The sequence below is a fragment of the Haemaphysalis longicornis genome, unplaced genomic scaffold, assembly GCF_048455015.1.
Source record: "Haemaphysalis longicornis isolate Haplotype H1 unplaced genomic scaffold, Haemaphysalis longicornis Haplotype H1 scaffold_8, whole genome shotgun sequence".
Taxonomy (NCBI): domain Eukaryota; kingdom Metazoa; phylum Arthropoda; class Arachnida; order Ixodida; family Ixodidae; genus Haemaphysalis; species Haemaphysalis longicornis.
The window spans coordinates 4,007,536-4,021,289 of NW_027526445.1; the positions used below are offsets into that span (position 1 = coordinate 4,007,536).

A 13,754-nucleotide genomic window follows, 5' to 3' on the forward strand; every position below is an offset into this window, starting at 1 on the left:
CTCCATACGGCGTTGTTGTTGTCTGTCCACACCCCTCCCCCATTCACCTCGCTGCGCGAGCTGCGCTCGCCGCCCCTCACCCCCTCTCCTCTCCTCTCCGAGGAGAGGGGGTGAGGGGCATTTGATTGGATTCTATTGGCTTGGCTTGGCTTGGATCTGATTGGATTGGATTTGGATTGGATTAAAGTGGATTGTGTTGCGTCATAGCCGCGCCACGTTGCGTCATACCGCGGTCGTTCCAGCACCGGCGTTCCGATTTCCATCGATGCGTTGAATGGAGCCTAACAATTCTGCTGACCAACCCCACCTTCCCCCCACAACATCACTCGGTGGCAGTGGGCCAGTATAGCACGGGTGAACACTGCGCGGTCTCCATCGGCAGTGCAACGTTACGGTTACGACCGTGTACCTCGCACCCAACCTATCACGCGCTCAAATCGAAGAGTACGTGCTCAACGCGTTGGAGGAGTCTCACTACAGCGTCAACTAGACCCCACCGTTCCTCTTGGCCGGAGACTTCAACGTGGACGTGCGCAGGCACGATTGGTTCGTGCGTTACATGGCGGTGAAGTGCTCGCTGGAGTGCATGACGACTAGTGCCCCAACAACGATACGGGGCACGTGCATAGACTTGAGCTTAGCTGCAAATTGCACGGTGGTCCCGTTACTTCACCATCCACTACCCGTACAATTCAGCGACCACAAGGCCGTCATCGTTAACGTTACGCCGCGTGTTAAATAAAGAATACATAATACGCGTTCCTCACACGTTTCACGCAATTAGAGAATCAACCTAACGGAAACACCAAGTAAACCCCCAAGATGCGTCGCATCTCCCCAGGTTTCCCTTGGCGGGAAGGTGGGGTAATTCTTCATAAATAGTTCCGTTTTGCAATTGAGCCGCTCCCACTACGGCCCTGAACCTGCCATAATATCACACACCTGTTGACAATAAATTGCGTGTACGCCGATTGTGCTGGGTGGTGGTCCTATTCAGGGGGTTTGTGTTCAGGTGAAGCCCAGTTTGCAAATATCGTAGGTATCGCAATCGCACCTACACATCTACTAATCAGGTCACTGCAACACGGCCTGCAAAACCACCGCGATGCTAACCCTAAAGGCATACATAGCGACGCCATGAGAACTGTCATACGTAGGCGGTTCCCTCGATACGCGACTTCTTATGCATGCGCGATAGCACTGCTCTTTGCATCTGATCTTTGGTGTTGAACCTTACAGTTACGACGGGATACCGTGAGCGATGTGCTTTCGGTTACTATACTGTCGCTAAGCAGCTTAAAGGCAAGGATTATGTTTGAATACGGTGTGTTCATGCGAAATGTTTTATTCGTTCGGAAAATGATGCAGTGGTAGATCAGGCTTCAAGATGGTGTAGGAAGCTAGTTCTTGTAACAGAGCTCATCGCACCGGGCGGTACATTCTTGAGCCGGGTTCCTCAGCATCGCCGCCGCTGCTTGACCAGGGCACTGATGGGTGCAGCTGTCGTAGCAGCTCTGGTAGCACACGAGGCGAAGGGTAGCCATGTTCGTTCCCTTGGGAACGCAGACGCAGAGGCCGCCATTGCAGGCTCCCAAAGAGAAGAACGGGCACTCGGCATTCTGGAATATAAATGGGCGAAAGAAATCACCCGAGCAAGGAGTTGAATGATTAACAAGTAGCAGAAGATTCCTATCAAATGCAGGGTGTCTCCTGCTTTCTTAAGCCTTTGATGCCCAGTGTTGCTCAGGAGCAACAAATTAGACAATATCTTTTTTTTTCTTTTGCACTGTGTGGTTTTTTTCGACATTTAACACCACCCATCGACAGACAAAGGACCCCGGACTTTCAAAAATTAGATACAGTTCAGAACGTACTTCCGTACGCTAAAAAAATGTTGTTTAGGCGTGCCAACTCGAATTGAGCCCGGGTGGCTCAATGGGCTAGTGACAGGTAACCCAAATTGTGCTATTTCGTCGCTATTAAGAATGATAGCCATACAAACTTTACGTTATTGCCTTCACTTAAACCACAAATCATGGTGATTAAGGTAGCTCGCTTGTTCAAGTGGTATATGGGGAACCAGTGTCCAGTATTCCCCAGTGCCCGTCCCAATGAACCAAATTTTTTGCTTACTTCATATTTGTGATGTCGGATGTCTTTTTAGATCATAAAAAAATTCTTACACGCCTCAGCAAACTAATAAACTTTGGGATGTCAAAGGGCTAAAGCGAAGCTTTTTCTATCTGACTTATGGCATATGTAGCGTCAACAGCTCCCTGCAGAAAAACCAACTTCCGCTGAAAAGGAGGATGCTCACGATTAAAGTAATAAAGAGGCTTCTCGGGGTCGTAATCGAATCTGGTAGCTCGCAATATAAGGCCGACGTGCTTCCGAATGAGCCATTCTGACACGGTTGAAGCAGTTTGAATTGGTAAAAGTGTGCATGGACGCAGAATATTAGACCGAGATACCATGCTGGAGCCCCCCCCGTCTAACAAAGCCGACGGTTGAACGCGAAGCTTTGGTCGTGCGATATCAAGTGGTGAATAGACAAAGTCAAAAGCCCTACGACCAAAATTCCGACCTGTCCGCCCGTCGAAGTCAAAGTTCAACAATCAATGTCGAAACCGTCTTTGAGTTCGAAGAAAACCCAGGAATGACGTACGAGAAAGCTTTGGGTTCACCCATTGTAGCTGTTATACGGAGGGGGCACGATTTTCTTTTCGGAATTATGACGGCTTTAAGTTAGAGTACATACGCACTTGTACAATACGCACTTGTACATGCTGTAGCGTGTGTCCTTGCAGCTCACTCAGGACGCACGCGAGGATTGCTCAGATCGCATGGAAACCTTTCTTCACCATAAAAATGGCAAGGCTGATAGTCGTATACTTATCTCGGAGAAAGGAATCTCTCACATAACTTTTGTCTGAAAGCAGTAAATACACAATCAAGCAGTTTGCACTCAGGCTAAAACAGTTTTTTGTAACGTCAGTCGTGGGAGTATTCTTAAATACCCATTTTGAAAACCTGGCAATGCGAGTAGAAATTCTTGCTCCTAGCTGGGAGCGAACATGTACTGGCCAGCAATATTAAAGGCGACGAGAACAATTTGAGCCCCAGACACGATGCACTTGATGGCAATTATTTTCTGTAAACGTCTGACAGGAATTTATGAGAAGTATTTATACCCCTGCGAATGCGCTTCTGTGGAAAAACTTCCCATCGATTTTGTGCAGACTGGATAATTTTTACCTGGTTTCTAGAGGCTCCAGAGACCCACGCGGTGCCTATTCTATGTATAGGGTACATAGGCCACTCTAAGAACAACGCGCCTACATGTGGGGTATCGTCGCAGTGTGGTTGTGGAGATGCACAAAAATATTGGCACTTATATATGCAGGTTACTGTTTGACTCCAATCTAGTAAGCTTCAGAAAATGCAACAGCAGCTTCAATTACGGCGGAGTCGTGGTAACGAAAATTTTCATGTTGCTTCGACGATAGTATCGTCACAATAGCTTGTTTATCGGGATATGAAGGTGAATGTTTTTGCGTGTCCGTTTTCAAGAACCTTTCTTTCTTTGCCCTCATTGTCGTTGTTGATGCAAAGTTCGCTAATCTCCCGAGCACGCTTGTCCTCACTCACTCACTCACTCACTCACTCACTCACTCACTCACTCACTCACTCACTCACTCACTCACTCACTCACTCACTCACTCACTCACTCACTCACTCACTCCCTCACTCACTCACTTACTCACTCACTCACTCACTCACTCACTCACTCACTCACTCACTCACTCACTCACTCACTCACTCACTCACTCACTCACTCACTCACTCACTCACTCACTCACTCACTCACTCACTCACTCACTCACTCACTTTCAAAGCTTCTATGGCCCTAGAGAAAAATTCCAGACAGTCTTTTTTATAAATACTAGGATACTTTGTCGAAACTTCAAGAAGATAGCGAAACACAGTAACTTATCTTACGATGCAAAGGTTTCCATCAGAAGTTGTAGTGTCGATGCAACCAACATGCCTCTGTATGGAAAGAAAAAGCAAATACCAACCAGAGCGCCAACTCGCACCAAAACAGCTTACGTATTGGACAAGGCTAAAGCAACCCAACAGTGTTTCTTCTTAGTCTCGACAATTACACTTGCTATATACAATTGTGGATGACTATGCCGGCATGCTTTTCCGCAGATTTAAGAGGGGCAGAAAAAAGTAAGCGCCAATTGTTTGCTGCTTAAAGGCATTTCTTGGGCGATACTTTCTGCTCTGAGCGGTTCCACATTGGCATCCCTACTCCCTATTTACTTCGCTCGTCGTTTTGTTCGCCTGCTTTACACTTCGTGTTTTATGTGAGACTTGAATATATCCGTCGTACGGTTATTTCATTGGGGTCGCTGGTCGGTTTTGTTACTTCATGATTAATGCTTGTGCCTTTCATTGCGCGATGATTGTGCTCCCAAACACAGTGAGCAGCTTCCCTGTAAGCAGCTTCGGAAACCTTGTTACGCTTGTATGATGGTGCAATCTATATATTTTAAGCAAGGCGGCTGTTCACACCTGCACACTTTTGCAGCAGAAATCTGCTTCCACAGAAACGCAACCCGGTGCCTGGTACGGATGCCTAGGTTGTTTGTTTCCCATTATTATTGCAGGGAACAAGACCATGGTGGCTGTGAACAAAAACAAGGCGGCTGTGAAGGGATTCGTTTAACACAGGCGCATTACTGCGGAAGGTGAAGTTTTCTCGAAGTGAGGTTTGTTGAGGGCATCCTACGGGGTGGGAGAATATCCTGTGTAGGATTGTAGGAAGAAAGGTAAAGGCTGAAAGGGAGGTTTTTAATTTCCGGATTCACATTGCCAAGCCACGTATTAATGTGGATTCGGGTTAAGCAATTATATATTCAATGTTAGCTTTGTGAGATTTAAGTGGGGAACGCAAACGAACTGGGAGAATACTACCGTAAAGAGCGCATTCGTGACTGTTTTGCATGAAAGATACGGGAATGCTCGTTCAGGTTGAATAGGCAAAGTGGCTTACCTTGCTCCTTGAAAGCAGCTTTGGTTGAATTCGTGATGTCTCTACCACCTCCTTTTTTGCTTGTGTGGCAGTGATCACAGAAGATGCCATGGCTGCAAATCATTATATTTCTTCAAGGTTTCTATCCAGAAGTACATCCTGTGTAGTTTTTACAATACTATTCTTGCAGATATTGTTATTTCACATTTCGCAAGGGTAAAGATATTTATCCGTTAAGTCAAATCAAAGGAATTCTAACTATTGCCACAGCGAGTTTATTGCCGTAAAGATGCGTAATTCGAATTTGTCGCTGGGCTCAATTTTCAGCCCGCTGATCCCGTGTACAGGAGTACGACAAATATCGATCATGTGCCATTCAGCAATTCTCAGGAACGGTACCAAAAACGCAAAACACAGTATGAGCCGATATGGCATTGTTTCGTTAGCTATGTATCTACATTGAGTGTGTATACACTGATTGTTTGCGGATATGGCATTGCTTCTTTAGCCATGTATCTACAGTGAGTGTGTATACAAACAGGGTTTGCTAACTGCTTAGAGGAACTTGTAGTAAAGGTAGAAAACTTCTGACGCCTCATCTTCGACCGGCATACAAATGTTTCTACAAACTTGGTAAGAGAATCTTAAATACGATGTCACGTTCATAGCCTGCGTAGGCACTCGCCGCGGTAGTCTTTCGGCAATTACTTCGTGTGCTCTTGAGTAGCAGGTGCCGGGTATGCTTTTAAGGTTACCGCGATTATAGATTTGTTGGCGCAAAAAACAAACAAAAAAATACATCTGAGTTTAGAGATTTTGTGCAACCATGGGGATTCTGGGCTGGCTTAAACTAACCCACATCCGGAGTGCGTTCCTGGCGTTCCATGAACCATGAAAGCATAATTTCAACGGACAACGTATAGGGGCGCTTACGTTGTCCCTGGGTTTCTATATCTCCTGCCCTGCTTCAGGGTATAGAAAAGGGTGATGGCAGATAAGGCAGATTAGGAATGATGGAACGGGATGAGGTGGGAACTTTTTTTGCGTGACCAGTAAGCTAAAACTGTCTTGGTTCTTCGTCCCCGACCTTGGGAGTGCTCCCTTTCCCAGAAGTACAAATATGTGGATTTTTTTAGCTACATTGAAAAGAAGTAATGCGGGCTTCGCAGAGAATTGCGGTAAACGTTTCATTTAAAGGAAACGAGGTCTTATTGGCACTCAATAAAAAGTTTGTCCTTACAAACGTACATTTCGTTAAACACTTCCCATTCCTCCTGACTTAAGCAAAACATCCATTTACCCGGAGAAAGACCGGCTACAATGTGACGTTTGTGAGTGTAACAGTAATGACATCATAATACCGCTCGTAATCACAGGCGGATCCGTGTGATATTCCGCTTCACCAAGGTGAGGGAGGAACAACCGACGGAAGGGTTTGTTCGATTTTCGTTGTAGATGGTGTACGACAAGGACCTAACACTGTAGAATGAACGAGACGCTACTGCCCTTCTTGAAGAGTACATTTGCGGTGACGCTCTATTAAGTGCCGAACGATTCACGTCCCGCCTTGCCGTTGTAGTTAATTGCTCTCACGATGTATAGCCGCCCCCGGAAACAGGCGAAGTAGCGACATAACGGACCCAAACAGGGCCCCACGGCGTAATAGCGTTACACAGACGCTTGGAGAAACAGTCGGTTTATACATTCATAACCATTCCAGACATTTCCACCACTGGCACTTGTATATCGCCGCATAATTTAGCGCAAAAAAAACTGCAGGTACATGTCCGCGCAGAAGTAAACGGAGCATGGGGGCGGTGGCCGAACTGTGTCACTGCGCTGCTTATGGGCGCCGACGGGAAACAAGGAGCGCCGGTCTAAGAGTGTGTTCGCACTGCCCCCGCCACCCTATCTGATAAGTTTATTCGCCGCTCTGCCGGCGTTTTAGACTTGGCGTGACGGTTTTCAGAAGACAGCGCTGGGCCTTAGAAGGTCGATGGTTGCATTGCCGCTCGCAGGCATCAGCGGCGACCGAATTTGCCGCGCTGGACGCTGCTGCGCGCGCTCCTGTAAAGGGTGGCACAAAATTGTAGGCAGCTGCGGTTTTCCATAAGAGGTCTTTGCGATAAAATTCATTGTAAGCTGGCAAAAAATTGCACTGGACAATATAGAAAGCACTTTCAGAGGGATGTTTCTTGTTCGGAAAAAATCTCGGTTCAAACAATTTTTTTTTAATTTTGGTTTCTCCGGGTTTATTGCTGCCACTCAGTCCAAGTCTGTTGTAAAGAAAGGAAAATACAAAATATCATGCGGTGTAAATGCTGTGTGTTAAAGAACGCCGTAAACAATAGATACAATCGTCGTCTTCTATGGCAGCGGGCATCAAAGGGCGCATATTTTGTTGCCGCATTAACCGTTTCGCTTCCGTTGTCGAGTATAGTCGCGATGAGATTTTGTACCAAAATGACCGATGACGATTATGGCGTCATCGGTCATGATACGTATACTCGTCATTGGTCATTTTGAAACCGAGATGGCTCTTTTTTTGCGAGACACTGAGGGTATGAGGTCAAGCCACCTTCGCGCAATCTTTTTTGACGCCATTGAAGAAACAAAGGAAAGTTATTTCATCGAAATGTTGGGCCCGTGGGAAGCCATCTTAGGGCAATTTTTTAACGAAAATAAAGACATACAATAACGTTGTTTATCGAAATAATGGTGCCCTTTTATTCAGAACAAATCTCTCTACAAAGTGACAGAAAAATATTTTTTTGGTAAATTTGGCACATTATTTTTTTTCACGATATGAAAAGGGATAAGAGCGATGCTGTGATTTTTAACGAGCAGCTTCAACTAGTGACGAAAATATTACGGCTTTTAAACCCTTTGGCACTGTTATGTCGGTGGTTATTTGAAAATGTTTATTAGTTGATACTTCGACACACGTGGGGAGAAAAAATTCAGTGCCCTTCCACATTGTGAAGAAGGATGACCAGCGGAGCTGTGGTGGTGTGGTAATATCAGTCATCTTAGCGGCACATTGTAATATAATTTATTTTCCGATATTCCCCCTAAAACAATAGCTACCGCCGTTTTCTGTAACCACACTCCCTCCGTAGGTGGGCCTTTGTTGACGGCAGACAGTAATCCTGTATCGTTTACAACCTCACCGTTAACTCAATAACACCACATTTGGAGCCGTTTTCTGTAATCATACTCCCCCGAGGTGCTCTACCACGGTGTTCTGCGGCCCGCGGTCGACTGCTCTCATGCGAAGTTACGTAGCATCACCGGATCACACGCCACCGCTATCCCTCTTGATCACACATCCCTCACCGACGATCAGAAGCGCCTACGTGTACCCCTACAGGCCAACTCTCGCGTCAGTCGTTCCCTCCCCCGCAAGTCGTTCCCTCCCTCTAAGATCCCACCCCCTAACTGTCCCTTCTGTGACTCTCCTGACACTCATATTTACACCATATGGACCTGCCCTCTCAACCCATTCGCCAATCTGCAGCGGCGAGGCGTGGAAGGACGAGCTGGGGAGCTCGCAAACGGGGTTGCAGTGACTTATGATTGACAAAGCCGTCAGCACCGCCGCCAGCATTGGGCCAGTGGCCACCTCGCGTTCTTAAGCCGACTTGCTCCGAATATAAGGCTATTTCTCTGTAGTCATGCTTCACGGCACAAAGAGCAATGCGTGAAAGCCAGCCTACAAAAACAAAAATACCCCGATCTTTTAAAAGTCGGTTCACCTCTAAGCACAAATGCATTGTTAGAATACAGTTTCTTTTATGGGGATATAAGACGTCTGTTATTATATATGAAGGCCGTAGGACCGCTTTCACATTTTCATCAATTTTGTTTCCACACTGGGGTCTGGTTTTATCTGGGCGGAAAAACCTGCTCCGGAAGGAGCCTGACGCGATACCACACCGGACTGACGTAAAGCCCAGCCCTAGAACAGCTCTGCTGTCAAAAACACCTTGCCTTGCTCAGTAGCAGCACGACAGTTATTTCCATCACACCCGTATTTCTGAGGGTGCCCGAACAGACATTGACAACGTCTGTCATGTGTCAGGGCACCCCTTGTTAGGGAAATCATCAAAACCACCAAAAAAAAGGGAGAAAAGGAACAAAGCAACGGAAATTTAAAGTGCGCGCCCGAAACGCACCAACCAAGAAACGCCACGCCGAAACACCGAGGCATCATGGTCCAGTATGGTATCGCACTGGTCAGCCGATCAGAGAACGCCGCGCAGGAGACCAGTGGCGTGAAGACCATATATGGACATGAAAAGGCAATGAGGCAAGGAGAGTGCACTGCAATTAAAACCCAGAGGGTGTAAAAGGCGGGCGCACAAAGAGAAGGAAGAGGCAAGAAACCAGGAGGCGGCCGCAGCTACGTGAGCTTCAAGTAACAAGCCAGGGGGACGTGGCCAGGCAACGACTATGCGTACCAAGCCTGGGCGGGAGTGGGCCGACTTTGCATCGGTTGCAGCATCCTAGGCGCGCCACGAACCGGCGTATTCGTGGCGCCAGTGGCGGCGGTCGGGCACCTGAGGCCAACGTCCACGATCCGTGGACGTTCGCTTCGACGGCCACAAAGGGCTACGTTCGTGCCGAGACCTACCTGGTACCTCCAGCGGCAGCGGCTATCAGGAGGGCGCGTCCTGACAGAGGAAACATCAGAACGCGCGGAACCCACGAGGAACGACCACGCGCATCGAACGCCGGCATCAAAGCGAGACGGGGACTGCTACCGTCGAGTCGCGGCAATGCAAGGGTGCGACACGTAAGCCCAGACGACAGCGGGGTAGGCGAGTCCAATATGGACGCAGTTGTAGGACACTAGGGCGTTGTGGTGGTAGAGAGGTCACCTAGAAGGTAATTGTTTGAGGGGATTTGAACTAATGGTGTAGAACGTTTTTCTAGAGATTTGTGAATTTTGATTTGAATGGTACTTTTGTGATTTTTACTTAGGGATTTCAGTGTTTATTGGTTAAGTGCACTTGATTTATTACGTCATTTGCTTGAGGGTTTTTCTGTGGGCTTTACATGTGTGTTTTGTTAAACTCGTCAATGGCTTTCCTACGTCCATCTCTCTGAGCTTGTCAAAACACGTCACCATCCGTTAACTTGACGACGCCCCAACTCTTTACGGTTTCGGATAACTTTGGTTGGGATATTTGCGTAAGGCCACATAATAAAGCTTACTATTGCGCTCTCGTTAATAATTTTAAGGCTTTATTTTCTTGTTTGATATTTGAAGTTTTGGGGTTCTTTATATATTTTTGCTTTTGACATTTGAATCATTATTTCTGCCCACCGTCACGAATTCGTTGGGGTTGCTGTTGTTTTAACGGAACTATCGGGAAATAAATTATGTGACAATTAGCCGCTAAGAATCTGCTGGTCATCCTTCTTGACAGAGTGGAAGGGCACTGACTTTTTTTAACGGCGCGTGTTGGACCATAACCTAATTAATATTTTCTTTATCTTACCATCGACCTAACAGGGCCAAAGGGTATAATTCAAAGCTGCAACATTATTGTAGGGTTTGAGGTCCGGACTGTAATCCCTTGTGATGCTGTTCCCGATACGAGTTGGGTACGTTGTGTCAGCCAGGGCTGTTAGACAGTGTTGCTAATGCTAGGGTAGATTTTGTGGCCTTTTGAGGTCACACTTATAGCCCCACACCGGGTGCGCTGGGGTGAAACCTCCTACTATTACAAGGCCGTTTCTGCCTGCCGCGCTCATTGCTTTCATTATTAGTATTCGAAGGTATCGCGGCGATGGTTTGGCGGGCTGCAGATGTTTAACACAAATACATTCTGTTGGCCCCTGATACAAGGTAAGACGTCTATGAGTACACGCTCAATGCTGCAACCTCAATTTGATTTTGCACGACGGTGATGGTTCGTGACGTGAGGGTGTGTGTACTCTAGGCGGAAGATTCCCGAAGAGGTGGGGGACGTTGCCCGCCTGGTGTAGCGCACATTCTTTCCTGCAGTGCTATCATATCGGGTTCTGTGGTACCATTGATTATGTGCTGCATGGGTGCGCCTCTTTTCTTCGAGTAGGTCCGGTTTTTTCACTGCCAAAGCGTGAGAGGTTACGTCTGCCGGTTTGGGGTCTTAGCCATCCTACTGAGGCCAGCCAATTCTAGGAATCCATAAGCAACACTCAAACTTTTATGGATAAGAAGTATTCCACTAAGTCTTGTTTAGCTGGAAAACAATGCTCTTAATCTCGACAACAGTCAGAAAATAAAATGTCATTGGTGCAATTTAAAATGTTTCGCCTTAGTTCTGTAATGGCGCGTATAAACGCGCACGCGGAATAGTAAAGGTTTTTTGGCGAACTTCATAACCCTCGGGGGGGCTACTTGTTCCATACTGGTGGTCACTTCCGGTAAATTGACCTCAGGCCTCTTGTGAACCTGCACTTGTTCGTGGGGCCGGTGCCTACAGCATCGCCCTTTTTCGGAAGGACACTGGCGGGAATGAGGAAGAGGCAAATACACCAACCAATTGCGTTTATTAAAAGGTTTATCAACGTTTAGGAGCCTAATGGGCTTCTTCATAAAGTGTGACTGTGCAAGAGCAGAAACATCAGCTAAATTGCTTGTGAGCGATGCGCTTTTAGCAATGTTGGCGCAACAACAACTTTCCAAAACGCCTCCGGCAGCACAAAACATAACGTTCGCAAGAGTGAGATTCAGCGCAGTGCATTGGCCAAACACTGTGAAAAAGCTGACCGCCCCAATGATTTCGATGTTTCGACGGGCGGAGGTGCTTGGCCGCGAAATAAAGTACTCAGGAAAAATACCCATTTAGTCCTGATGAATACACAGGTCTCGGAGAGGCCTGAATAGGTTTCTAGAAGACCTGTCGGCCATCTACCCCCATGGCATCCGACGCGCAAGGGCAAGATGCAACTAAAAGAAAAAGAAGAAGGCACCTTATATAACTGCTGCTTCTGGTATTACACAATCGCCTTTAAAGAACGAGCCTAGTAGGCTCCGGAACGTTGGGACCGCATTCAATAAACACCATTCGTTGCTGTATTTGCCGCTTCTTGAAGTTTAACCCAACCATACAGAGGTGTGTGGAAGATATTCCCATTTACTGGTACAATTCCAGGTCGAAGTTGTTAGAATCGTTTTTGCCAGCTTTTTTTTGTGCCCATGATTGTTGTTGCCAGCATAAAATAATTAAGTGCTCTTCTACAGAACGTGTTATTTGAGAACAATGTGAAGAACCTATATTAACAAAGAATGAATGACACGAATTACACTGGCGGGAGGTGGTAGGGCGGCAGCTTGTGGTTCCACGTCGAACGACAAGAAGGGTATCTCGTTCACTGAGGAGAGGTTTGACCGTCACCAGTAGCCCTATAGAAATATTGGATACTGCTATTAAATGGCGGCCAGTGTTTCTTGAGCTGCGTTGGTTCAGACTTGCAGCACAATTTTTAAACCTCAGTTTGTCATTCGTGTGCCGCGAGAGACGGAAATCTTGTGTGCAGCGTATGTTATTGTTGGAGTACTAGTGTGTAAGAAACCTGATTTGAGTATCGCGAAATGTGTGCAGTTTTTATAGCAACAACACAGTCAACAGCGTCTACAACGTTTGTGTGGAAACAGTGATAAAACAGACTTCCTTAGATCCCTTCCCTCCCCGGATAGTATGACGATCAAAATAAATATCTGCTCTTCGTTAAGTGGAGAGAATATGGAGCAGGACGGGATTCCTGTAAACCATTCTTTTGCTGTAACGTACAAAGATTCACCCGAGTGAGGCACGCAGCACATTATTAAGGAACTGATGGATGCACTTCGCTTGATTTACTGAATTGCGAGACGACGGTGCTTTGACCTGCAGGAACCCTTCTTTGTCGGTAGACGTTTCCGCATATGTTGAAAAGATATTTCTAGCCACATAGTATATCATAATGGTAGCCCATGTCCCCTTTTGAGAGGTAATTGTGGCGCACACAATGAAAAGACTTTTAAAGAGTGTTCGGAAGTTGATGTTAGAGCTTCAAATACGGCACAACTGTTAAGGGCTAGGCGTGCTCAACTAGTATGTGTATATGGGCGAAACGTTCTCCGGAAGGTTTTAATACGAAGGAAATATGTCAGCTGCAAGCCCGCATGACACACTGTGGGGATCCCCCTTTCTTTCACGGCTTTACGGAGAGGAACGCGAAAAGTTTTGTATTTGTTTTAGGTATGCACGCGCCAGTACGAGAGCTACTATTATTACGTGTCCTCCAGTATTCAATTGTGTTGATACCTAAGTAAAGAGTTCTTTTTTATAAAGCAGGAACGAAAGCGTTACTTACCGACAAAGAATAGTGCGATGAGAAACGACATGGGCAGGCTGGTCCGGAGAGATTGTGGAAGAGCAGTACCCTGAGTTTCGCGCGGTTTTATGAGCTTCATTGGCGGTTCAAAGTTGTAAGCGTTGCTGTCTAGCGCAAAGGATTGGTCGTGCTGCGAACAAGCACACTTTATAGCTTTTGGAGGTATGTTCTTTGCAAGCGTCATCATTGCCTGTCCTGGAAAGCAAGAACGGCTAGTTTCAGGGAACGTAGGAGAAAACCAGACGAGAAGAAAGTACGTGCGCTTACAAAATTGAGGAGATTTTATTCACATTGTTGGACGAAATTGTTTTATTTCATGAATCATGTCGAACTCTTGCGCAGT

General features: G+C 46.6%; 1 protein-coding gene across 1 annotated transcript; it reads right to left on the minus strand.

The window, feature by feature from the left end:
• Positions 1 to 1,334: 1,334 nt before the first annotated feature.
• Positions 1,335 to 13,517, minus strand: LOC144149559 (uncharacterized). Its single transcript, XM_077681196.1, has 4 exons — positions 13,391 to 13,517; positions 5,063 to 5,154; positions 4,000 to 4,050; positions 1,335 to 1,619 (listed from the first exon to the last, which is right to left on the minus strand). Exons 1-4 carry the CDS (start codon positions 13,488 to 13,490, stop codon positions 1,401 to 1,403), a joined length of 462 nt encoding a protein of 153 aa, XP_077537322.1. The 5' UTR covers positions 13,491 to 13,517; the 3' UTR covers positions 1,335 to 1,400.
• Between the last annotated feature and the right edge of the window lie 237 nt (positions 13,518 to 13,754).

Excerpts from the sequence above, each read along its gene's own strand:
- LOC144149559 (XM_077681196.1), bottom strand. The coding sequence starts at position 13,490 with ATGAAGCTCATAAAACCGCGCGAAACTCAGGGTACTGCTCTTCCACAA. Across the intron at positions 4,051-5,062 it reads AGCTGCTTTCAAGGAGCAAG|AGGCATGTTGGTTGCATCGA; the intron begins GTAAGCCACTTT and ends CTTTCCATACAG. Across the intron at positions 1,620-3,999 it reads CTGATGGAAACCTTTGCATC|AATGCCGAGTGCCCGTTCTT; the intron begins GTAAGATAAGTT and ends TTTATATTCCAG.